This window comes from Solenopsis invicta, chromosome 3 (genome assembly GCF_016802725.1).
Source record: "Solenopsis invicta isolate M01_SB chromosome 3, UNIL_Sinv_3.0, whole genome shotgun sequence".
NCBI classification, from domain to species: Eukaryota; Metazoa; Arthropoda; class Insecta; order Hymenoptera; family Formicidae; genus Solenopsis; species Solenopsis invicta.
The window spans coordinates 18,411,267-18,438,629 of record NC_052666.1 but is presented as its reverse complement, the minus strand read 5'-3'; the positions used below and the strand labels follow the sequence as shown (position 1 = coordinate 18,438,629).

At 41.8% G+C, this 27,363-nt stretch overlaps 2 protein-coding genes across 5 annotated transcripts in view; one reads left to right on the top strand and one right to left on the bottom strand.

Annotated features, from left to right (window-relative positions):
* Positions 1 to 27,363, bottom strand: part of LOC105194436 (mediator of RNA polymerase II transcription subunit 20) — a 97,803-nt gene that overhangs the window by 57,707 nt on the left and 12,733 nt on the right. Inside the window, exon 1 of one of the 3 annotated variants that reach the window (XM_039447005.1) lies at positions 11,980 to 12,411. The exons of 1 other annotated variant lie outside the window; for it this stretch is intronic. In XM_039447005.1, the coding sequence (XP_039302939.1) occupies positions 11,980 to 12,148 (169 nt within the window). In that variant the 5' untranslated portion in view covers positions 12,149 to 12,411. Of the gene's footprint in view, positions 1 to 11,979; positions 12,412 to 27,363 lie in introns of those variants that run through there. One more of the 3 variants, XM_039447004.1, reaches the window with a different exon arrangement.
* The window catches only part of LOC105193037 (facilitated trehalose transporter Tret1-2 homolog), a 71,185-nt gene that overhangs the window by 39,628 nt on the left and 4,194 nt on the right, over positions 1 to 27,363 (top strand). Inside the window, exons 1-2 of one of the 2 annotated variants that reach the window (XM_011157358.3) lie at positions 4,637 to 5,538; positions 22,284 to 22,385. In XM_011157358.3, the coding sequence (XP_011155660.1) occupies positions 5,497 to 5,538; positions 22,284 to 22,385 (144 nt within the window). In that variant the 5' untranslated portion in view covers positions 4,637 to 5,496. Of the gene's footprint in view, positions 1 to 4,636; positions 5,539 to 22,283; positions 22,386 to 27,363 lie in introns of those variants that run through there. The other variant, XM_026139022.2, reaches the window with a different exon arrangement.

Genomic DNA, 27,363 nt, shown 5'->3' with positions numbered 1-27,363 from the left:
GAGCCCGTTGGAGATGTTATTACTACAAATATTATCTTTCGGGGGACGTTCCTATTCTCGGTTACGCGCGATTGCGTATGGAAGCACAGGTTTCCACACGCGCCCGCACTTTCGTCACCCATAAGGACTTTCTTCCGTCAGGATGACCCTTTTACTTTTGTCGTACCCTTTCACTTTTTCGGCCGAAAGTCCAAACCCTGAGGATGACAGGGCGTCTTTAATCGTCCCGGCCGATTATCTTCCAATCTCTCCGCATTCGAAACGGATTGAGTTAACCACGCTCTCTAAAGTTTATATTGATAAACCTCTTATCGTTATTTCTCCCGCGTGGATACACTTGACCACCGCGGATGACGCGCTCAAGACACACAAACCGCAATTATGACAAATACATGAACGAAGAAACTTCTTTTTTTTCCGTTTATCTCTGTCTCTCTCTCTCTCTCTCTCCCTCTTGCTGACACACAAACCGGTATTATAAACCGTGGCTCTCAGTCGGTTATCGATCAAACTGATTTATCGCCCATAATCTGTATCTACCTGCAACTCGCCGCTAATTTCACTTTACAAACGTAAATCGCACGCATCTGCGAATATCGGGATTTTATATGGATTCGCGTGCATTATTACCGCGAACGATGCGCATCGTATACGACTATTAATAAATCACGAGGGCAATGCCGTTTTACGTATTATGCATCGTCGAATAAGTCAAATACGATAGCGTTTATATTATCGTCGCAGTTACTACTAACGCCTATTTCGCGCGGATTGCGTTTTCCCTATGTCGCTTTATTTGTACGTAATTATACGTTTGCTTTATGAAGATATCATTTCATCGAGAATGGCGAATTTTTATTTACAGTTAATCGTAAATTCGAAATCAATTTCAATATCGCGATGTAAAATACATGTCAATCGAAGGCAGGCCGGCCAGATACATGTTTAATTTAAAATATGTGCAATATTTCGCGCAACCACGCGACGCCGACGCGACGTCCACATGCCGAAAGAAATTGCATTCATTTTTCCGACGTACCGAAAAGCTTTGTCCCACGGATCGATGGTCACCACTGTGTTTTTCTTCTCATCATTCCTATAGAACGGCACAAAGGAAATGACGCAATAAATCGACAAAAAACACAAGACATCGTAAAACCGTAACAATGCATTTTTTCTTTACACCTTCAGTGTTACATTTCGCATTAAGGCAATTTAAAGATAAGAAAAGATAAGGACGAGGTTAAATCATAAAATATTTTCTCCCAGAAGCAAAAAATATCCCTTCGATTACATTGTAAAAAAAATATGTATTTTTCATTGTAAAAGAAGATTGTCACAAACGGCCGTTTGCGTGTGCAACGTTCGAAGACATAATAATTTAAAGAAAAGATAAGAACAAGGTTGAATCATAAAATATTTTCTCCCAGAAGCAAAAAATATCCCTTCGATTACATTGTAAGGAAATATATATTTTTCATTGTAAAAGAAGATTGTCACAAACGGTCCGTTAGAACGTGCGTTCGTTTGCGTGTGCAACGTTCGAAGACATAATAATTTAAAGAAAAGATAAGGCAGCAAAAAACATCCTCCTGCAACTACGTTGTAAAGAAATATGTATTTCTTATTGACAGAGGATTGTCACAAACGGTCCGTTAGAACGTGCGTTTGTTTGCGTGCAGAAACATCTGGAAAACGAGTCTAGGACCGAATGGGCGAGAGAAAGGCACCGTTTTCTCAACATCCTTGGAAACGTCTTCAGCATCGGAAATCGCGTGTCTGCCACCTCGTATAGGACATTTGGCGCGAAGTGCGCGGTGTGCATACTTATCGCTGCGTGCTCTCTCTTTTTCTCGAATAATCGTCATTCAAGAAACGCGTCAGTAGTCAGCGTCATCAATGGGGTTCAATTTCGAAATTCTCTCACGGATCGATCTGTCAATTATTGAAGTTCCGAAACGAATCGCTCTCGATCTGCATGCTGAAAATTAATTACTCGAAATACGTTGAGAAATAATGACGGATGAATAAGGACGTAAAACAGACAAGCAACTTTTTATAAAGATTAAAGGCGTCGATCATGAAACGATAGTACAAGAGTCTCGTAAAATATCCAGACGAGGCTCTTTAATATCTCCGTTAACGGGACGAAAGTGGCATGCCTAATTATATTATGTAATCACTGAGTCGGGAGATAAGCGATTACCTAATGGCGACGCGGGACATCCCACGTTTTAAATTTGATATCGCGAGGCAATGCGCAAGGTCCTTCCTGCGTCCATAACGGCACGCGGCCAGGCGTTTAATGCGTATGCGAGCGAGCGTGCATTTGTTGATTTGCATTTATATTTGACACACAGCGACGCGGGGCGCCGCGGCGCGCGCATTTTTCCGATAATCGCCGTGCGGCCTTAATATCGCCCGAGAACCGGAGTTTTACAGACGGCTGAAGGCTCGCCGAAAATAAAATCGAGTCGACGAGGCCGGCGGAGATCAAAGTTCGCCTAAAAAATCTCAATGGCGAGACGAATCGGAATGGAATTGTTCGCAAACAGAAATCTCTTCCGTTCGTCCGCTCGAAGTGCCATTTATATCTTCTTACGATCTATGACGATGCTTATCGCGGTATGAATTCAATGATAATCACAAATTCAAGAAAAAATCGAACACACTGAAAAAAAATTTTTATTTCGATCAAATCATTTTCTTGATTTATTGTAAATAAATATTAGTTGATATAAAATAATTTTTTTTTTAAACATACGAAATATTGTTAAAAATAAATATATTTGTTTAAAAATAGAAACTTTTTTTTTCAGAATTTTGCACAAAATTTTAATTGTCAGAAATTTTTGATTCGTAGTTATAAGAGTAGCTATTTTAATAGAAGATTGCTAGATAAGATTTTTAAATATTCAAAAAATAATAATAAAAGGCTAACCGGATGTACGTTAAATACTGTCTAAAAATATTGAGTTGTTACATAAGGTCGTGTGTTTCATTGAAAACAAAAAGTAAAAAGGAACCGAACCGGACTTACAACAACAACCCAATATATTATTTCTATCATCTTTGTAGAGAGATTTCTTAACTTCCTATACTTCGACCCGCTCTCTCGATATCCGCTTCCTAATAATTCCACTTGAGAGTACAGATATTTTCTCGGGTGATTCACTGCGGAGACGGCATCCGTAAATCGTCGCGTTGTATTTCTGGTACGACTTTAATCGATCGGAGTAATAATCATTCGATTTATATTCCGGTGCGCTTCGCGCCGTGCTCACAATCGGCAAACGCTTCATTGAAACGAATAAGAGGATCAAGAAAGGTGCGAGTTTATAACCGGTGGAACACACACGTAGATTTGCACGTACCGCTGACAATAAACGACACGTGTATTTAATTTGGGAATTGTACAAGTGGACGCGCGAACAGGTTATTACACGGAGTCGTTTGTTGTTTAATGAGCAATCGGGGATCGGCGTCAATTGACGACAAAGCGCCGCCGTTTATACAAATTATCATTTTTCCTCCGTTAAAGCATCCGCATGGTAGATTTATTTGCGATCTAAATATAAATGCTTTTATCATTTATCCGCTCTGTCTTTCCCGACGAGAAAGCCGCGAGCGTCGCAGTGTTCCGCGTTCAACAAACTCACTACGTTTATTTCAAAGTAGGCGGCCAATGAAATTCGACGTCGAGCAAGTTTGTATAAAAGTTTGCGTAAAAGTATTTCGATTCCATGGATATTAAAGACTCGAATTTATTTCATCTTAAACGAGATAAACATATTTAAGATGCTCACGATGAGCATCGGTATATTATTAAATTGCCCGTTCGTTTAATTTTTTAAGGGCAATGTTTCGAGACCGACGAAAATGCGGGGCGCAGTTCACGTGGGCTGGAGTTTGTAAAAATTCGCACAAAAATTATTATTAGGCGCCACGATCAAACGGATAATGGTGCTCCCTTCTTTACGTTAAACAAGAGAGTCTCTCTCTCCTCCCATGATATTTTTTTTTATCCTACTAAAGGTATGACTCCGGAACGAAGGGAGGTATCTTTTTTATTTGATATAAAAACCCGAGTTTTATGCGCTAACCCTTTCGCGCGGCTTTCCGATTTTTTAAGATTCTTACATGCGCCGCCCGCGTCGCGACGTCTCGTTCTCCCCTTTCGCGATTTGTCGGCGAAAAAGCGCGTAATAAATTGGCGTCCGAAAGCCGGCTAGTTTGGTATCGCAAGACCGGTTCTTTTTTTCCAACCTTCCGTCGACGGCGCGAGAAAAGGACGCGCGTATGCCTACGAGTATCACCACGTGTGCATTACACGCGTGGACATTCACAGAGACAGTACATCCCCTTCTCCCCACGGGGGAGAGAAAAAAAAAAGAGAGATTCGGGGAACACACGAGGGAGGAAGGAAGAGCGACGACGACGGGAGTCGGGCGCGCGCGGGAGTCGGAGGGACCGAGACAGGTTCGACGAAGAGAGAGAGCGAGACAGCGCGTGCTGCTCCGAAGCCCTATACCCGCCGGTCGAAAGAGAGCTCGGTGCTCAGTGCTACGATGGTCACCAAGCGGACAGGTCGCAGCCTCTCTCAGCCTCCTCCGCTACGGTCCATACGCCGCACCGCCGGTCGCCCCACTCATCCGCCCGGCCGTTCGTCCGACTGTCAAGCGGGAGTCAAGCGTGTCTCGCTTAATCGCGCCTAATTAAGACGTGCCCGCGAGTCTATCCGGAGCTTCGCGAGTGCAGTGCGCGCGACGCACTGTCATTGACCGTCTGCGGCCCGCGCGCTCGCCGTAAATCATCAGGGCTCTTACCCGCGGCTAGAGGATAAAGAGAGAGAGAGAGAGAGAGAAAGATAGAGAGATTGCTGGGTAATTGTGTCACGGTTGACGAACAGATTTATTTTCGTCCGCGGTAGAGGCTCGCCGTCGTTTTCATCATCGTCGTCTCTAGTGGCCGTTCGTTGTCGTTGTCACAATCATCGTCGGAATCGTTGTCGTCATCGTCGTCGTCGTCGTCGTCGCTCCGTCGATTTCTCTCTCCTATCCATACCGAGGAGATACGATTATCGGCTATTCGCAGGCCTGTCGCGCGCGAAAGCTCTCGAGATAGAGCGCTTTATCGAAGCGATCCTACAAGAGCCCCCCCGTCAGTGAGTGCGCTCCGACGAGATCAAAGGACCGATAAGCGAGGGCTCGGAAGTGAATGAATGAGAAGGAATATCGTCGCGCGCGCCGACGGAAGAGACGCGCGATTTCTTCCCGATGATAACCGCGAGCCGCTGCAAAGATATCGGAGCGCGTGTGCTCCTCTTCGTGGACGCCGTCGGTGAGGAAAGTTCGCACGTGCTTCTGCCACAGCCTCCCACCTCTCCGTGCGAAGCACGTGGTCGCCCCCGGCAGACTTCTTTCCACACGACGTAAGATCAAAGAGACGCGAGGCTGTCGTACGGTCTTGCGGTTTACCCGCGCGTTCATTCAAGACATGGATGCAAAGACGGCCCTAACGAACGACAAGATCTTCCAGGTAATTGCGATCCAATTTTTTTCCTCGGTCGACGTTAATCCGCCACTTTTCTGGGATCACTGTTAGATCGCGAAATATTCAAGCGCGAGAAGATGGGACTGGAATTGTTCCAAAACTTTTCCGAAGCGTGTGTTTGTTACCTTAAAGCCAGCAATGTGAACGGCCTCGCCAGACTGCCTTGGTTGGCTGCTAGGTCAGCCGTGTAATTTCTGGGCCGTCCGTAATTTAACGCAGTTGCACTTACGTCACGTGATTACACGGTTTCCGTGAATATCCGCGCTCCACTGTTTGTTTCGATTGTCTGTTCCATTAAAGGGAGACAATTGCGATTCGCTTTCCGCCCTGGCATTCACGTAAGCCAAAAAAGAATGTTGCATTTATGAATGAACGACGGCTCATTATTTTACATACTTCAAAGAAACGTGATTCTTAAATCAAGAAATGTTTCACTTAGCATATTCGGCTTGATTGTGATTCATGAAACGACGCAACGGTTAGTAATCACGAGATAAGAATATATTGAGTTGGAACAAAAGAGTAGCGGTACATGTAAATTTATGTAACGTATCTTTTACTTAAAAACCGCTACGAACTTTTGTTCCAATTCAATACACGAGCGATATTCCGTGAGCTGTTCAAGCCGACTAAACCGGTGATAACGTGCCGAAAGTTTAGTTATCCATCAGGACCAGTGAAAGTATAGTGAGAGCTCGTTAAAGTTAAAATTTTATCACATTACCTTTCGGTCGCGTATTTTCACAGATTATTGATATTCAAGAGAGAGGTCATCGACCTCCACCGGCCGAATCTTCCGGCCACTTGCGTCAACACTGATCGATTTCGTTCGAAAGCGGGCGTGCCATTCACGCTATTCGTGTTATCTCACGCACAGACGTACAAGTTTTGAGCCGACAGAGCCTCGAAAAGTAATTTATGCAATGCATTCATTGCGTGCAGCAGTCGAATAGAGAAATGCACTGTGCACTCACCGAAAATAAAATATCCGAAGTAGAAAGGCGCGGTATTTTCAGCTGGAAAAGTGTCGGAATGGAATACAGTGTTTAGAATTTCACGCTGCGAAATCAGGAGCCGTTACTTTTACGAGCGAAACACATATCGCTCCGGTCAATTACGTCATGTAATTAATACGGCCTGCGCGCTACATCCGCCTCGGCCGTTTCATCTCTCCGGAAGCGGCGGAACCCCAGCGGCGATGGATGTCGGCGCGGCACGAATCTTCTTGCTTTAACGCTGACTTAAGCATAGATCGATTCGCGATGAGAAATTACGCGCGATAAAGCACGCTCCCGTCTACGAGCATATGATATCGTGTGAAACTCGTGTGCGTTCGTACGCGATGCATGCGATGCATTTGCACGCGACATTTTAGCCGTGTAACCCGCCGAGTCGACGTGCGCTGCTGAGTTACCCTGAAGGATCTCTATCCATTTCGGTGAATTGCCTTGTCGGAAGTATCGGTCGACAGGTGCTTCCTATTGTGATAAAAGATATATGTATACGCGTCGGTCCAAGTCCGCGTGTTTTACAACTTCTTATCTGTTACTTTTTGTTGCGGCGCACAACTCGGATATTTACAGCGTACTAATATTTACCGGCTGATAAGCGGAAATCCGACCGACGTAATAGATCCGATATCGCGTTATTATTAATGCCTCGGGCTACAGTTAGGAATGCAGCGCGTGAGATATAATTTGCGTTATCATCGAGTTTAATATTTCTCGAATAAAACTTTTTCATATCAGTAAAAATTGCGGTAGTTTGTCTCTCGTATCAGTTTAATCGATTTTTATATTCTACCTAAATAAATATATTCCAATTTTGTAGAGTATTCTAAAATTTGACACGTTTTCGCTACGTCAATGTCTTCATAGGGCGCAGCTCTATTGTTAAACGCGAAATTTTTTTTGTTCGGCCAATTCTCGTGTTACGTAAAAAATGAGCGATTTTTACGAAAACACACGCGGCATTGTCGTTTAATATTCCGGTATGGGCATTCCCGTAGACTCTCCGTTTAGACCCTAATAACAGAGTGATGTTTGCAAACTGGTTGTAGAAGAATGGGATGCTGTTCAGCATAATTCGTCCCCTCCCGTGAAAAGTGGAGCACGTGCCTTCGTACATTTTTTTTTTTTCCTTTATGAAAGTCGAACAAAGCAACAAAATTTCTATACAGTCACTCGAATAGTTTAGTCAAGTCGTCTCCCTTTTTTAAACTATCGTTAATCATTCGTCATTCGCTCTTGGTTTTTCATTAAATTTACAGAAATTTTCCAATTCGTTAAAAATGCGACGGACGAGAACGCAAAGTCGCCGCTCGGAATTACTAATGCGTCGGTGGTCGCGAGTGTTCGCGAGTGCCATCGTGCAATAAGGAGAAGGAAGAGGGCCGGAAAGAAGAGCGCTCTAATTAATTGATGCGATCTTTGTCTCCGCGACCACCACGAAGACGTCAGCTGCGAACGGCGCGCGAGCGGACCGCGCGCGGGACGGAAAGAGCACGCTGCGCGTCGCGCAGCGCGCGATTGCGGCGCAATTTGCCAATTTTATGCACACTTCGCGAATAATGATCGAAAGTAGAACACGTGACCGCGGCGCGGCATTGTTCGCGGTGTGACAATGGAATCGGATGTTTTGTTGGGGATAATAGAGCGCGTGGCCTACACGCTAATGAAAGGGTTGCACCTTTGAATACATCGAATGCATATATACCGGCGGCGTATCTAGGGCTCAGCGGTGCTCAGATCGCGTATCCCGAGCGAGCGTGAAAAGGATCCTGGGACCGAGACCACGATCGATATGCGTTCGACGACGGCGACGCTCTTCCCGCCCTTCGCCAGCCTTTTCGACGATTTTATTCTACATCATGTAGGTCCGGTTTTCCATTTCGCCACGTAACGCTTGGCACCGACGCGAGCGTTCACGTGGAAAGTTTTAAATTCCCCACGCATACTAAGGGCCCCGCCTAATTTTCCTTTTATTATAGTCTCATAAGGTGACTCGACGCATATAAAAAAAAAAACAAAAAAAAACAAAATTATCTCTATTATGCAGATCAGCGCCGCGTATATGCAAAATGTAGCGATGCGTGAAGGATTATCTTTACTGCATATAAACGTCAATTACCCCGGCGCGGCGTACAGGTCCGTGGTTCCTGTTTTGCAATAAGAAATATCCAAGACTGCTCCGCGGACTGTGTATCATGGCCGCGTAATGCATATCAATGTCGAATGAGCACCGCCGTCGTCCTGGACGTGGCGCACGCGGCACGTCTATTATAACACCCTCCGTGCGCGTCGAGGCCAATGTCAGAGTTCGAATGTGTTCTTTAAAATGCTCGTAGAACAATGGCTGGCCGGGGTGTCCGCGGTGTCTACGGCGCAGAAGTGCCACTGCACATTTGCAAGTCCCGATGATTGTGCGTATACACCGCCATACGTGCGAATGCATGCGCCGCGCGCGATAGCGCAACAATGCCGAATAGAAGAAGAAACCAAAAGTGCGATTACCATTGAAGAGAGCGAGGACCGAGAGAAGAGACCCTTTGCCGCGACAGTTATCGCTCACTGTCGCTATTACTCATTGTCGCCGCTGCGTTGTAGGTCGAAGACGTATGTACATACTCGCGCGTACTGGAACGAGCGCCGGGAGAGGCCTAGTTAAATCGTTCCTGACCGGGTTATATCTTGAAAGGAAAACTCTCTTATCACTCTTCCAAGTTAAATGCTCGCGATAAATGGCACATTTCTAATACCTTATGTTTTTCTCGATAAAAACTATAAATATTGATGACGACGGAGATAAGAAAAAAATTGTTTTTCTAAGAGCGTATCGAGGAAAAGATATCCTAATGAGCATACATTACACGTCTGTCTCGTGCATCCATTAAATTTGTTACTTTTGTTACTTTTCGTGACATTATTTATTCACGTCGTCGCATATATTCCACGCTCCGCATTTAGAATATCCCGTCTACGAAGTTAGTGAATGACTTCCGTTGCGGCGTAAACGTTGTTACGAGAGCGCATTTCACTTCATCTCCGGCTTGATGCCGGGAATCAAACGTATAGAACAACTCGCTTTCGGAGCAAGTGTAAAAAAATTGACCTCGCCGTGCCTTTCGAAAGCAAAACGCAATGCGGACAAAAGGAGATCGATGAACCGTTAATTCGATGCCCGTTAGTTCCATTAAAATTGCAGCACTTAAATTTCTAACAATTATAATTATCTTTTAACGTGTTTCGTAATGAAAATCGATATGTTAAAATTCGGAAGCGAGACAAATCGTTAATCGAAGCTGCTCATCCCCGACAATTCTGAGGATCGTACAAAGACGCGATCGCGTCTCAAGAAAAGGCACTGTTTACGTATAAGATTTCCGTACTCCGATAAATCTGGCCTGAAGAAGCGGTTACAAGAGAGAAGTAGGTGTGACCTGCAAATATTTGCTCGACAAGGGAAAAGGGGTGAATATCCAACCGAATACTCAACATTTCCCAACAAATGTAAGACAACTTTGCCGGATATCGGATCGTTCGTCGATTTTTCCCGTCTTCTCAATATGTTTTTGCATATAGCGTATGTCTTACTTCTCAGATATAATATTATTTCATTGTATCCGTATAAATATAATAAATAAATATAGGATGCAGGCGCGTTGTGTGCAAAAGCCAGAATGTGCGTTTTCAGGAAATAAAGAACGAGATTACATTAATTAAGTACGTTGGACTTCACGTTCTCCACATCTGTTAATATTGTGTATCACTAAAAACAGTACAAACGTTATTTACTCAATCCTCATGTTCCACTTATGTTATAAACATGATATCATCATTATTAATCTTTTATAATACTACATCACATTTCTCTTTCGCAGCACCGTAATAGTTCTTTTTTAATATTTACCCTTGTTGCTCAAATTTTATTTATATTTTATTTGTACTCAATTTATACTTTGTTTATATTTATATTAAATTGCATTCACATCTTGACGGTATCATGTTCACATAATTTTATCGGACATACGGGAATGTTCCCTCAACAGACTCCGGTAGCCAACACAAATAGACGTCCTCTTTTCTAGCCCGGGTCTAGTTTCAAATTAACGTCAAGGCACTCAAGGCACTTCTTGATAACTCGATTCAATTCTGAACACTTGTTTCGAATTCATGGTTAATCAGCGTGAAGTTCAAATTTATTTTTAAACGCTTAACTCGCAGACGTCACGAGCAAACGGGAAGCTTCGGACATTATTGAAATTCCAAAAGTCATTCGCTTTTACTATCAGCCCGCTCTCTCTACTGTTAAATCGACGCTATCGTGATTACCTTTGACTGGAGCACAACGTTCATCATCGATCGGAAAAAAATTCCGCGGTGGATCGTTTGAAGGATCTAAACATCGCAACGTTTTAACGTCTCTGCTTAGATACCCGTAGTTAGATACCCGTAGATATGTGTAAGAGTTATAATAGATTGTTTGAAATAAAAATGATGAGAAGAACACACTCAAAGTATAATTTTGATGTCTACTTTCGTAGCGATGGTATTCGATTCGGCTTGAAAATGCTTCTGCTTCACACGGGAACAACGTAACTGGAACTCAAACTGGAACAGCTCAGTTCCAAATATCGCCCGTCCGTTTGAACATGTGAAGTCGCGAGATGTCGAAATAGGACACCGATGCGAGAGACGAGGGGTCGACAGGTCAGACACACGCTCCCCTGCATGCTCGTATGCGGTTCGCAGGGCGGTTACCGTAGAAATGCAGCGAAAGGAAGATGCGTCTCTCCCCATCGGCAGAGAAATTACATCGCGTTACATCGTATCACGTGCACGGTGGTAAGCGATACTTCAAAGTATCGTGTCAACGGAACGCGAAACGAGCGCAAGAGACCGCGAGATGTAGGTGATTTTAGGGGCACGTTTCACATGCTTATTAATTATTATGTATTACGTGTTAAGTAAGAATATTCAGCCAGACATTTACGTACTTCTGACAGGCGCGTAGGTCAATGAGAAACAAAAAGAGTGCAGATATCGAATTCTAAAATTCAACGTGATTTGCGTGGGAAGTCAATGAGGAAGTGTCGCGACGGACCGACCTTTCGCGATATCGCGCAAAATCGGAGCGGGGGCCCTCGATGAAATACGGGCCGTGCATCCTTCGCAACGACTCGATATCCGTTCGATACATGTCGATTCCGATGAAATAGCGTTCGCACTGTTACGTCTGGCGCGTAAAAGTCTCCAAATGTGCGATTAGTTATCAGAATGGCCACCGTAAACGCGAAAGAGAGGGGGAGGAAAAGAGAAAGCCGGATCGAGTTGGATTTATTCATGGATCACCACATGCCACGTGGATAATCTCTCTCTTTCTCTCTCTCTCTCTCGTGTGTCTGGTGTCCACCTTCTCCTTACTTACTTACTCGCATGGCGTTAACTCTTCCACGTGCTTTCTTTCGTCGTGAAACCAGTCGCGCGAGCAGGCCAACATGCAACGGGGTTGAGATAAATATTGCCGACGAACACCACCCGCCGTGTGAGCGAGATGCGACGACGTATCTCGAGAGAGGAAATTCAATTGTGCGCATCAATGGATCACGAGTTACAGCTGTCTAGCATCGAGTACTAGATATACAACACGCCTGGCATGTGGCATCGTGGATTTATTCTTAGCATAGACTCCGAACCTACCACCTGAGATTCCTCTCTCCGAAGAACAAAACACAGATGACTATCTCAATGCTATCCAACAATTATCGGAGAAACTGCTATAAAAGATCTTGAATGAATTTGATGAATAAGAGAAAAAGCAACACGTTTAATTCTGTATACGTAACTCGACAATTTTGTCCTGCAATTTTTTTTTCCTTTAAAAAACATTTATAATTCTTTTTTTTTTAAATATACGATTATACAAATATTTTCTAGAAATGTTAAAGTATATGTAAGAGTCAGTTAAAGAATTTTTTTATATTTGTAAAAGTAATAAAAATTAACTTGGAAGTGCCGTGATCCAACGCGTGTATAGAGAAGAACACCAAAAAACGCAACGTGCGCGCAGAGTGTTAAATGAATATGTTATCATAAATAAATTCTTGATATAATTTTTTAAATATTTTAACAATACTTCCATTACCGTTTTCACATCGTCGTTCTATAAAATTCGTGGTTTTTAATTCTGTAAATATTTCTTCACTTAACTCTGCGTACTATATATTATTCCAGTGCCATCTAAATTAGAAGGTTTATTGTTTTGATAGCAGCATCTTGAAACTGTTTCGAAGTAACGTTCATACTGTGTCAACCTCGACCCCTTAATGATCCTTATAACTGAATGACGAGGAGAAGTAGAAGGGGCGGCCTCGCGCGCTGGGAACGTGAAAGAAAAGAACAAGGCGAGTTCACCCCGTAATACTGGAGATCGTGACTTACATCGAGTTCTGGTTATTACCCGCGAAGTACAAGCCCAAATGCATCGTGTATCCCGGGGATTACGGGGTAAATACGCCTTGAGCGTTCGAATCCGCCTTCGCGTCGATTCATAATTCCACGAGAATTTATTACCGGAGCGAAGAAGACGAGGACGTGTTTTCTTTCTCCACTTTGACCTCTCTTTCTCTCTGTTTCACTTTGTCCCCCCCTGCTCCCCCCTACCCCCCTCCCGACGTTTATTCGCAAGATTCATGTTTCATCCAAGTACTTAACGATTTTAATCACCTTTGATATAAATTGATACAGATTACAACGAAAATGAAGATTAATAACGGAACAGTTCGCATTATGAAAAGGTTTATGGACACTTTACCATCTGCCGTTTCACCACTTGTTCGTCGACACTTGTCCGTTTAGACATTTTTTCGTTTAGTACGTGTCTTCGTTCACGAACACTTTACCGTCTAGCGTTTCGTCGTTCCAAATATTTTTTTGTTTGCATTCTTTCACGGACAGTACGGACACTTGTCCGTCCGTAACGCTTCTTCAAAAAACATTAAAAAGAAAAAGGTTTCGAACGATGAAATGCTGGGCGGTAAAGTATTCTAGATAAAAAATATATTAACTGAAAAAAATGTCTGACGGAGAAGTGTCGAACGGTGAAATGGCAGACGCGCCCATAAACCAATTAGGAGAGCTTTACGGCAAGAATTTTTTTTTCAGGATTTATTTTTGGTAATTGAATCCGAATCGCAGGCCACCCTCGGCGATAAATAACTGTTCGGGATAAAACGTTGACTGGTTTAGAAACGGAAAATCTGTATATGGCCCGCGGCGTACAACGCAAATGATGCGCGTAACGCGCGTTTTATCGGGGGGTGGCCGTTAAAACGCCAGCTGGAACCAAGTGTTCGCGCTCGAGCTCACCTCGAGTACAAGCTGCAAAAGAGGGACGGACGCGCGCATAAGTTACTCCAAGCCATCTCCGCGCGCGGTCCTCCCCTCGACGTAATGTCGCGTGCGCGGAGCTATCATCCGCGCGATAAATGGCCGTTTCGGAAAAAGAGGAAAGAGAGCGGGCGAGACCGCGATGAAATATGACGGACAAATTGGCCGGTTGCTTTAGACGGTCGCACTTGGATATACGGTATTCATAGCCACTTGACCCGAATATCGCGCGCGCGCGAAAGGCGCGAGGATGGCGACGCAGAGTGTGGCCTGATAGAACGTGAAGCACGGGATGTAAGTCGTATTTCACGGCACTCCTCCTTCCGTGCATCCCGCCCTCGGGATCTGCCAGCATCTGCCAGCTGTCCCTCCCCTCCCCCCTTTCCTTCATCCCCGACGATGACCTTCCTGCTTCCTTCCGCGTGTCTCCGCTCGCGTCCGCAACGGGAACAAAAATCAACCTTGCGAGTATCGCGATCAATGACTCACGGGAATGGTGAGGAGGAGTGTACGTTGTGCATCGCGCCACTGTCAGCTTCCCCTTTTCGAATGCCCGATTCGATCGGACCGAATCGCTCTCAGCTGCAAACGCGGACACGTAGAAAAAAAATTTCCCTCCGACGACACGTCCGTCGTGTTGGCGTGATGAGAGCGATAAAAGAGCCGGCAGGAGATTCGAACGCCTGCCCCTCCTCCTCTCCAGCGCTTTTAAATTGTTTGCGAATCTGCGCTACGAATTTTGTTGATTAAGAACGATATTCTAAATGGCGTTTTAACAAATTTAATAAGAAACTTCGAGCAACGAGCGTATCGACTTTGCATTAATTAAGGCTAATTAATCTCGATAGAGAGATGTTGGAAGAGAGACAAATGGAAAAAGTTCGCTGGGCAGCTTTCAACTTGGTCGATTGCGCGATTGTCGTCAAATTGATTGCCGCCAGAAGTACCGAGTCGCCGAATTTTCATCCCGGAGGCGATAGAAAGGGAAACATTACGGTTTTACGGAAATAGCGATGAAATAACGAGAAACTCCGAGCTTGCGAGTTGAAATTAAACTTTCTAATGAATGAACCGCGTAGTCTTGGCTGCAGACTAATGTAACGCGCCGCGGCAATTGCGTGTGTATGCATGTATAATTAATGGCCACGAGTTTAAAGACAACTTTGTGAGATTAAGCAACGCGAATGCGAACAGCAGCGCGCCTGAAAAACGTAAAAGGCGAAAAGTCCCGACCGAATTTGCAACGCTCTCGCTATCGAATTGACCTTACGGTCAATAATACTGAATCAGAAATATTGACAGAATAAATCAATATTTTTACAACCTAGGATTATTTCTGCGATTTCTGTGTCATCCATGATTATGGTAACTGTACACTGATGCGTCCTCTTCACACAATCATTATCGCTGTCAATATTCTTATCACATAGTCCTATCACGAAGCTCGAGAAACTTTGGATTACCTCGTCAATATTCTATATCAATCCATAAATATTAACCACACGCGATCAATAATATTGTCAGTAATATTAAGTAAATAGAATAAAAAACAGTAAACAGAAAAAAATATATTTCCTAACTATTCTCTTTTTATTTTCACTTTTTGGAAACATTTCCAAATTGAAAACAAAAAGGTGCACTTAATAAAAACAAAGAAAAAAATATTAAAAGCTTTATTAATATAATTACAAACAAAATTTTTTTAAATGTATGAAAAATAATAATATAAAATAAAATTTTGATTATATTTTTAACGCATTTTTAAATTTATATAAAAACTTCATTGCACTTTTGAGAGCATTTATCTTTTCTATTTATATGAAAAAGATAAAACGTCTCTTGCAAAAAATCCGTTCGCGTAAATACATGATTACATGAAACATTTTGTATAATTTTTTTTTTATAATCTTGCAGTGCTTTATGAAACATCGTTAAAATATATAAAACTGTATTTTGCAGAAGTCTTTTCCTTTTTAATCAAATCTAATAGAAGTTAATAGCTCTCCGCAACTCATTCACTGCAAAATTAAAAAAAAAAATAATAAAATATTTACAATGTTCCCTTAAATAATTTTAAAAATTTCATATCTAAAAATCATAATTAAAATAAAAAAATAAAATTTAAAAATTTATAATTGATTTACAGTAATTTAATTTTATCTGAAGTTAATAAAATTTTTTTATTCCCTGATATTTTCCGGTTTTCCCGGTTTTCCCTGACCATTTTTAAAATTCCCTGACTTTTCCTGATTTCCCGGTTTTCCGTAACCGCTAATAACCCTGGTAAAATTGACATTAGAGTAGCAGAGTACAGTTTTGAATTCTAAACGTAAGGTCACAAATAAATCGCCTTCCAAAATTTTTTACGACTCCGGGAAGTGCTCCCGAGTACATTAGACGTTTTTAAGAGGCGCATCTTTGAGACCTTCTCTCGAGCGAATTTGGCCGCGTCGAGTGAAAGAGTCTCTCGCTTAAAGTTTAAATTCCAGCAATTAAGCGTATCGCGCGCTTTTTGTTACAGCGGACACGTGCCTTTCGCGAGAGCGTCACAACGAGTTTTGCATGAAGAGCGGCGACCCGCGCGGGGTAACGAATGATATTTCCGGCGTTCATTTCGCCTTGTGTTTTCGTACAGAAGGCAGAAGCGCTTACGTTAATGAAATCCGTTCGTGGAAGATCCCCTCGTAAAGGCTAGTGAAGAACGTTGAAGCAGAAAGCGTTGAAATTAAAAGCTGTTGCGCAACCTCTTGAATCTTGACGTTTGCCGTGCCACCGGGCGCGCTCGTTAAAATATTTCCGCTTTAATTAAGTGACTGACGAAACATTTCCTTTTAATTTTTAACGTGGCTATCTTTTTACAGTAAGATTATTCCATTAAAAGATTAAAAATTCGATGCACGGTGCACGGATTAATTTCGCGAGAAGATAATAATGATTTATTTGTACTTTCTTTTTATTTCTCCCTTCGTGAAAGGGATACGTGAGCGGAACGTTAAATGCCGACACAGCGGGCATCGCGTGCGTTGCGCAATTCCATTATAATTTGCCGTAATTGTCGCACGTGAATTAGTGCAGTTACGAGGAGGTGAGGTGCACCCGCGACGGCGCCCGTGGATATGCCTTGGTAAGAAATGTCGGAACACGCGCGGATCGATACCGCATACAAGCGCGGTGAAAAACCTTTTATCTCGTCACACTAATACGTGCGACACGTAATACGTTCTCGTAAACGTCGCGTGCGGATTAATCATCTCTATTTGATGTTTGCGCTGGAAAGTGATACGGCGCGGCGCGTGTGTACATAGAGAGTCACTCGCTACCTCGCGCGATTCCTCGCGCGTATCGCACGGCAATCACGCGGGAAACACTTTGTGGGTTTATGGTTTTTATCTTCCGTTTAATAAACGGCTCGCATACAGAGAGAGTTTAATCTCGAATTATGAAATTGCCAAGTTGAGAATTAATTACGTCAAGCTGATAAGGGAGACCCCAGGGACTTTGGCGCAAGGAGAGAATATCACGGACATGATTAAAAAGACCTCCCATCCTTAGGATCTCCTCGGTCTCCTGTGTATATACATCGTTATATACACCGCGGCGGCGTGCGCCTAAGCCCGTATATCGCGTTATTATTCCGCCGTTCGCGTTCCCGGCGCGGTGATAAAATTCTAATAGCGCGGTTACACGTAGCCCGATTCTGTGTGCACTTCCTCTCGCTGGCTAGAGATTCGCCCCGGTTTCCCTCCATTTATTTCTCCGTGTCGGTGGTCGGAGAGCGCGCACACGGAGCTTCCACGCCTTATCGCAAAAATCAGTAATTAAGTTACGTTTCCCCGGGTATACTCTCGAAGAACAAACGACGCGCGATGAAACGATTTCGAAACGGCGGCAGCGACGGCCAACCTCCCATTTTTTTAGCTCGCGGCACCGCGGCCGTTTCTCGCGCGGCGAAGAGAAGGGCGAGAGAACGGGGCATCTCTTATTAAATCTCGGCACGGAATTATTATTAAGCGTCCGTCCGTGCACTATCCGCAGGATCCGCCGTGCGATCATTTCATGTGCGCAGATTTATCCGCGACTATAAACGTCCTACACACACACTCACACACACACACACACACACACACACACACACATAGATAAAATGTCATTCTCCTATCGAGAAAGACCTTTATTCAATTTTTATTCAATTTTTTTTCATCTTTTATAAGTAACGTTTATCTTTGCAAAGAATATATTTTCTTAACAGTAATACTTAAACTATACTTGTCATTTACTTAAAATAAAAAAATATTTACTTATAATAAACTTCTGTGTATACATCGCAAAATATATATATTTAAATTAAATAAATATTACTTATTTCAAATATTTCACAAGTTTATATATCCGTAAATCTATCATTACAAGCATCAAATTTATTCAAAATACATTGTGAAACGTAGTAATTTATTACTTTAATTCAAAAATATTAAATTAAAATAAAAATTTAATTTACATATCATTTTTTTCTTCGATACAATTTTATAATAGTTATCTAATTTTTTTTTCTTCAGTACATTATAAATTTTTTTAAAATTTCTGATAAGTATATTTTTAAACACTTATCAAGAAAAAATTCTTTGTTAAAGATAATCGTTACTTACGAGAAGAAAAAAATGTAAATTGAATAAATGCCTTTTAGCAATAGAATTGAATAGATATTCTCCTGTGTGTAGGTAGGTTACGGCTCTCGCCGCAAACCTCACGATTTATTAATTTCCGGGTTACCCCGCCCGCGATTTCCATCGTCACTCCACCACAAACGCGATTTCAATTAATCAATAACGAGCGCGAACTTCCTCCAAGGCGAGGTAAATGCGACGTTTTGAATTATAAATTCGGCAACGCGCGTGTACAAAATATTTTCGCCCCGCTTGGCGCGACGGCGTGCTTTCACCGGGCCGGCGCGTTCACCGTTCAATTAGCCGCGCAGCGATGGCTATGGAAAAAGGCCCGTTTTACTCTCGTTATCTTTGGTCCTGCATTTACAAAGAAAAAGGGCGGTCAAAGCGAAATTTATAGTACGAAGCGCGTTTTAACGACGTTTTTACGCCGCTCCGCTTTGGAAAGATAAATTGCGGGGCCGACGCTCGCGACTCTCTCGTGCCCGTTTTTATCGATATTCCGATATTCCATGGAATATCGTATTACCATTCCGAAACGTAACGACGAAAATATATGACGTAAACTATGTTCGGCTGTCATTATTGTTATGCCAAGTTATATTGTTCGCACAAGAGAAATCTCGCGTTTCACAACACGTTTCGTTGCGCGCGATAATCATTATTTGCACGGTTTTTTCCGTACGAAGGAAAGACTTCCGTTCCTCCATTCTTATTCCCTCGTGCGACACGTTTTTCACGATGATACGAATGGGGCGGAAGTTAGTGTTACACACCGCACAGCTCGCGAACTATCTGCAAACTCTATTCCGACGTGATCGTCCTCATGGAATTCCCTAGCGTATCTCGAGATATTGATTTTGCGACACGATTTGCCGGGGGATGCCCACAGCGCCGCACACTCGGGGAAATAAATCCGCGAATGGAATCTAGACGGAGGAAGGAAACGTGAGAAATCGCATTTGCTAGGTTCTACGAGACTTATCTGCCATCTTGTCGATTATTGAAAATCGGCTAACTCATTCGTCACACGCCTGGCGATGCTTGCCTCGAGCGGGAGGGAGATAGCGCGAGCCAGAGAAAAGCGATGGAAAAGAAAGGGAGAGGAACAAAGCGAAATAGACTAATCGTGGATTTGACGGCGAGGGTAAAAAGAAACCGCAAAAACTTTTCGGACCGGTAACTTGGATGAATAATCAAGAGGCTCGTATATTAAGTGGGAAACATTCGCGTCGTTCGCCGTCGCCTTATGCTTCCTTATTGATTTTCGCTGATGTACTCCGTTATTAGCTCGCATCGTCGCTTGACGCCAACTAAAACGATTATGTGCTCGTCAGAGAATATTTGAAACATCTTCGCAATTTACGAGAACGTCAGCAGTAGTGGAAAAAAAATTCCTATTACGCAGAAAAAAAAGTTGGCATCAAATCAACAATTCATTGTTTCATAAGTAAGAATATCAAATCTTAAAAGAATTTATAATCCTTAACATTTAAACGTAACTTGCTCACATGGAGAAATTTTGTTACTTCATGTAAGCAAATTATATTTAAGATTATAATTGTTTTCAAAAAGACGTCAAGAAATAAACTTTCTTCATATTATACATAAGCAAATTATGTATGTTTAAGATAATAAATTCTTTCAAGAATTTAAATTCTTGCTTAGAGAATCACTTAAGTCGCTGAACAATCACCAGTGTGAATGACTATTTCAGAAAAGTATAAAAATAATAAGACTTCAAAATAATAAATTGCAAATTAATTGTATTTTTTATGATCTAATTTTCATAAAAATTTTATTAAAGTAACATTTTTTATTAAAAAAAATATAATTATATAAAAATTTCATTTATAAGTTTATTAACTGGTTCAACTTTTTAATTGTTCATTGACTGGTGCAGTGACCCTATATGAAAAGAATCAATTGTTGCTCTGATATCAATTTTTTTGTGTACGTAAAGTTAAGCGCAATTACTAATTTGTTTTTTTTTCTTATAAGAAAAAGTAACAAATCTAGGAACTTGAAACTTGCGTTACTTCATTCGCTTATATTCGCGTATTGGCATCAAGAATAAATTCTTCCAATAGATGCATAGAGAGATATGTCTTCTTAGGTGTCGTGGAACAGCTTTGCGCGAGCGCATTTCGCTGAAACGGCGTGTAAAATTTTGTCAGGCAGAACCAGTTCCGTCGTAAATCACGAAAGGCGTGAACGGAACGGCTCTCGATATAACTCACGCGATTGCGTGATATCGGAAAGTCCTCGAGTGTCGTTGGATATCTAATGTCGTCTTAAATACACACGCCGCGTGCTGCTAGCAATGACAGCCTCTATGTAAGTTCGAAGAGCGGAGGAATCGGATCCCGGGCACCGCCATCAGGTGTGCGCATAAATAAACAATGGAGAAGGGTACGCCGAGTATATGAGATCCCATCTTAATGGAGGGAGTCCTTGACGATGATTTAGATAGAATCATTTTACGGGCGGCCTGATCTAAACGACTGCTTGACGCCTGGCGCCGCATTTTCTGCTTCAAGGCTAGTCGAGCGTATTACGGTAGCAGTCGACCACCAATATATAATATATTCATACGCAGCCTATAATCAAACTACTGTATAATTGAACCGCACCGTGGAATCATAATTAAATTTAGCGAGCGATTTAATATAACAGAGTTCGCGCGCGTGGTGATTAATCGTACGTAATTTGTTAAAAAGGTTGTAAGAGAGCTTTAAACATGGAGCATCTCTCGCTATACGCTATTTAATGAAAACGGTGCAATTGTAGGGTGAGCTTTTTACGCGAGCGCTTCGGGAGCGTTCTCTAAAGGAAATTCGCCGGTATTAAGGTCGACGTCCATATTGATGAAGGTCCTCGAACAATAACGGCCGTCGATCGTTAAATCCGAACGAGCGTAATAAAGCGGCCGTCTGATACGCGTAAACCCGGGTTATCGCGCATTTACTCCCACGTCTCTACGCTCGTCAACTTGATCGATACATCTCAACATGCGGGCCGCGATCATCGTCGAACGATCAACGCGTAAAATGTGAGTCATATAATTCCAGCGACTGAAACACAATGTGTGTAGTGTCACGATTGTATCTATGGTATCTGTACCGCCTCGCACTTCCGTGTATTCAGTGCGCCCTAAGCTTCGTAGACGTCTTTTCGTTCTCCGGTCCAACGGGCTTGACGCGATAACAAAGATGACAGCTCTCACAGAAGCAGCGCTCTCTTAAGCCGCTCGGCTATTGCCCGAGATGACTCGCATCCGAGTCGCTAAGATAATACAAATGATTGACGGTCCACTCCCGTTCCCAAAAGGGCAGCTAATGACTCTATGGTCAGTAGACTGGAAGAGAGAGAGAGAGAGAAGGCGGCGGGAAAGAGTGCTATCAGCGGAAAGAAAGTTTCCCCGATGAAAATATCAGTCGGACTTCCTCATCGAAGTGGAAACAAAGGGAATTACTCCAAAAGAGAATTACTCCTTTCGATTCTAGCTTTAAAGAGAACCTTTAAAATAGAATAGAATAAAATGCATACGCGTATAAAATGGTACGATCGGGGAAACGAGAAAAATACCCGCGCGCGCCAGAATAAACGAAAAAAAAAAAAAAAACCAATTCGATGCTAGTTATTGATGATATTGATCGTGATTTGCATTTTGTTGCAGGTAACAACGATACCGGACGAGGGCGAGGACAATTTTAAAATGCCCAGGGCTTCCGTGGTACACATGACGTCGACGGCGACGAGGCCGCACCACATGTCACAAGTATATATCATCATTAAGAGAGGGTGTTATTAATTCGTTAAGTTTATGCAAGTCATAAATCATCTCTCTATCGATTAAATGAAATTTAGATAGCTATCGCGTACAGATGAGCGAATCGGGATTTTTTAAATCGCCGAATCGAATGGAATTAAATCGTTGATGTATAACTTCTAATTAACCACATAACTGTTATTAGATTGGATATTAATGTACAGATACAACATGTCTACATTGTAAGAAAAATAATACTGCATTGAGAGAAAAAAATCATAAATTTTAATAAATTTAATATTTACTCGAATAGTACTAATGAAATATTTACTTACATTACATAAATATTTATTCTGTAAAAAAATGATTAAATTAAATTAGGTGATTTTTGTATTAAATAAATATGCATATATTTACATTTAAATATTTAAATATTTCATTAGTACTATTCAAATAAATATTTATTAAAATTTAATAATTCTTCTCTCAATGGTTATATGATACAAAGTCATGTTGAATATGATTTTATGACTGTCAATATATGTGATAATTGTGATATTTAACAGTAGATTAGACCCTAAGGGATTTCGTTTTTTTTTTGTAATTAATAATTATTTTAAAAGCGATTTGGAAGATGGCGTTTAATTCCTTTGTTATTTTCAATTTATTTTTGATTCGGGCCTTATTAAAAACACGAACATTTAATAAGACCCACAATGTCAGAATTAAAAACTTTTTTTGTTTATTTACAAATATTCTATATAGAAGATAATTTTATATTGGTGAGTGATTGAAATAAACGTTCTATTCTCATTTCAATATCTTCATAAAGTTTATGTAAAATAAAATAAGTGGGTTTTACGCGGCACAAATACCTTCTAGAGATTCAAATCTGAATCGAATCAAATCTTACCTCAAATTCGAATAGTTTGCACTTAACTATCATGCGATTAGGGACGTGCATAGAATCTCACAGATTTGTACGAGACATAAGAATGGCAACGAAAGAACGATCCGGCGAAGGCTTCAGTGCGTCGTTCTCTCTCAAAGTTCGCAGCTACTGAATTGACAATGATTATAGGTATTTTTACTCGGCAAAGGCGGAGAATCTCTTTCGACAATTTGCGTTCTCTCGCCATCATCGGCGCGCTCGCAGGACGCGGTCTTCTTAAATATAATCGGGCGGAACGGTGCGCAACAATTCTTTTTTTTTCTGCTTGGCAAGGGGCCATATTGATATGCAAACACCGAAGATAGCACACCGAGAGTAATTGAGTGGTCCGGTTTAAAATGGATATCGCGCACGAGTGGAGGCTTTCTTTTGGGAGGACCGCGCCGGTCGTACACCCGGGTGCGCACTTAACACAACGCCCGAACCGAACCATCCTCATAATCGTATAAGCAGAGGGGGACGACTTTTAAAGCTCGTTTTTCCTCTCCCTTTCTCTCTAGCCTTTACCCCACGGTCGACTAATAGTTTTAAGCTAATGGCTCCCCCGGCTAACTTCGACCCGACGCTCTGACGCACATCCCCCGCGCTTGCGGAATCGCTCCGAGTATTTCGCACGGCTCGATGCAAACGAGCTTTTAACGTCGTGTCCGAGAGTGAGAAAGAAGAGGCGGAGAGAGAGGGAGAGAAGAGAGAGAGCAAAAGCAAGGGTACGCGAGGAAGAACGCCCAAAAATAATATCGCCAGAAGCGTTTCGGAGCGCGAATTTCTTACGTTCTAAAAGGAAAATACGTCGCGCGAGCCTATGTGTTTCTTTTTAGCTCGTTAAAATCCTTCGCGTGTGTGTGTGTGTGTGGGTGTGTGTGTGTGTGTGGGTGTGTGTGTGTGTGTCGTTAATAGAAACCGTTCGCCTGCATCGGCATTGCGGGCGATAATGCGGCGGCAGATAAATGCGGCTCGTGTATACCCCTGAGGCATCTCGTAAACCGTAATTAATATTCCAAATTCTCCGTCGCCGCGCTAAGAAACGGGAAATGTATCGGCGCTCGTTACCATACTCAACGTTTTCTTGAATGCGCCATTCATCGCGCGACCCCGATAATTAGTCGAAGAAAGGCAACTCGGGCGAGCGCTCTTGTAAACTCATGTCCATTATCGCTGTTGTTGCTCGCGCACACCGTATTATATGAATAATTAAGATTGACGGCAGATCCGACGTGTTTACTCCAAGTTTCGCTCAAGTTTCCGAAGACATCTTTCTCCCCCTCCCCCCTCCCAAAATCGATGATATTTAAATTTAAAAATCATGGTGGAACGAAAAGATTAATAATGACGAATCTACGAAGTGCTGCGTACGGCAATTCGCATTTAACTGCGATGCAAATGTCCGAATTTTCGCGACAGATCGACCGAACTTGTAGCTCGATTATCTAACCGTACTATCATGATTACAAATCTCGATTGCATCGAATGGAAAGCGGGAATATATATAATCGTAAATTTGTTCTTCCTCTGAGAGAACTTAAGATTAGAATTTACGGTTATACGTAAAACGTAAAATATTAAATACAATGTAAATTATGTAAACTGTGTTTCACATGCCATCTGCACAAAAAAATTTTTTTAATAAAAAAAAAACATTTTCTTAAAACCATATATTTTGATGCAAGCATTTGTTCTGTTCATAGAAACATTTATTTTTAAATAAATAGACACATTACTTTAAGTACACAATTGTGTATTTCAACATTTTTGATCTTTATAATAATTTTACAAATAAGCTGATATTATTAAACTTAATTAAATTGTTTTCTTAGATTAAAAAAATCTGATTATCTTGAATATAAAAATAGTCTAAACAGTAAATATTTTCAGAATTGTAAGAAAAAATTATTTAATTAAAAATTATTTCTTTATTTTATTTACATAAATATTTCAATTAAGAAATTTTTTATATGACTGAGAATAAATAAGGTTTTAGGACCCACTAAGTAAATAATTTTTTAAGTTACATAAAATTTTTTTTTTTTAGATAGTCTTGTTCTCTCAATGTATGTAAACAATAATTCATGATTTATGAATAAAAAATTCAGATTTCGTCAGAAATAGAAATTACAATATATATTCTGTTTTTTTATCATTAGATATTTTTTTATTTTATCAATACTAGAGCTATATGTATATTAACAATCTTGTTTATTTTTTATTGTATTATCTAATTTACAATTTACTTTACATTGCTTGTAGTGTCTGCATGAAAAAGATTCATGTAAACATGATGTAAATAATCTCGAAGTGCACGACACAACCCTGATCAAGAGTTTATAACCGTGTACCAATTAAACGTGCGGATTTATGTGTGTTATCTCAGATTGCATTATAATTTTCACGTAATCAACGGACATGGACGAAGGGAGGAAGGTCTAAATTGCAAAGTAACGCTTGGCGCGACCTACGCATTATTATCGTAAGAAGGACAACGGTATATAGTTGCGCCTCTCCGGTGAGACGATAGAAAGGTTGCACATGGCGACACGTCTAATCGCGTAATCCGTCCGTTTACGCTCGCTGCTCCTAATGGCGGGAGAGATAATTGAAAGTGCATGCAAATTTATGTGGGATCGGCGGCGCCGCTTGAAATTCCTTATCGAATACACGCTTGTCGTCCAGCTCGCCACGAATATGAGTTACGACGGGTCATCGCGCATTAAAACCGAACTACCGAGGCACTTTCGTTGCTCGCATTACGCCATAAATTATGTATATTTGCATTGGGGAAAGGTCAAAGTTTAATGCGAAATATCGGCGAATTTTTACAACGATTATCGTGGATAGCGCGGCTTTATGGAGCGACGAGAACGTGTTGTTTTGCGCAAGATAAATGATAAAGCCATCTAAATAAGTAGATAATAAAACAAATTAAGAAACCAGAGTTGTGGGAAGAAACTCGGAGCAGAAATTTTTAATATTGCCGCAAGAAATCGAGAATATGAGAACGGCGAATATATCTCGTGATTTACCGCAATGCATTCTCGTAACGTAAACAAACGAGTATGACGAAATATTTCAGCTTTACATTTGTATGAGTAATAAATAGTTTCACATTGTTTCGTAATAGTTATCTCATTCGTTTAGTCTAATCTCGCTGTCGAAGAAAAGATTGAAATTGTAACACCAATAAGATAAGTTGCAGCATTCAGATTCAGAGATTCATGCACCGCAAAAAGAGCACGTTGTTACCTCGTAAAGATAGCTATTGTGCACAAACGAGCAGTCAGATAAACCTGGCACAGATATTCTCGCTCCTCATTCGCGGATGCTGAGCGTGCATGCGGTGACAAAGATAAGACGCGCGGACAGCTTACTTTGACGTTCAAATTTGACGAGTCGGTGAAAAGAGCGAATCTAAACTCGTGGGAAGAAAAAAAAAACGTTGCCGTTAGATTAGCCTCATCGCTATAAAGTCCTTGTCAGAGCGCGGTGAAAATCTCTATAAAATTCCGATCTCGCGAACTTTGCGCGCACACATTCCGAAAACGTTTCTTCGCGCGAGTTTATCCCTCGCAAAATTATAGCGCTGTTTAGAAAAGCGATGCGGGCCCGCGCGGCCGCATAGATATAGAGAGTACACACGCAAGAAACTCACGATGCGTTGATCGCCGCGCGAAGGATGCGTATAATACAGCGTCGACGTACGTACCCGTCGCGGTACTTTGAAACTGAATCTGTGTATCTGTTGCAGACGTATACATATGCATGCACATAAATGCGGGACCGCGCGAAATGTTTAGTATTCCTCGCGAGAGGGGCCAAGCCCAGCTTTCAATTTGCGGCTAGCAATTTGTTCGCCGGTTGCAACGCAAGTGCACACGCGATGCATTCGCTCCGGATATTTCGATACGTACGCACGTATTACTGGAGTATCATGGGCGCGCGATCGACGGATTTATGCCTGGCGTTACAATCTCACCACTGTTCAGAATGCTTCTCGATTAGGAGACGATAGGAGGACGGAGAGATAAAAAGGACAAAAGAGAG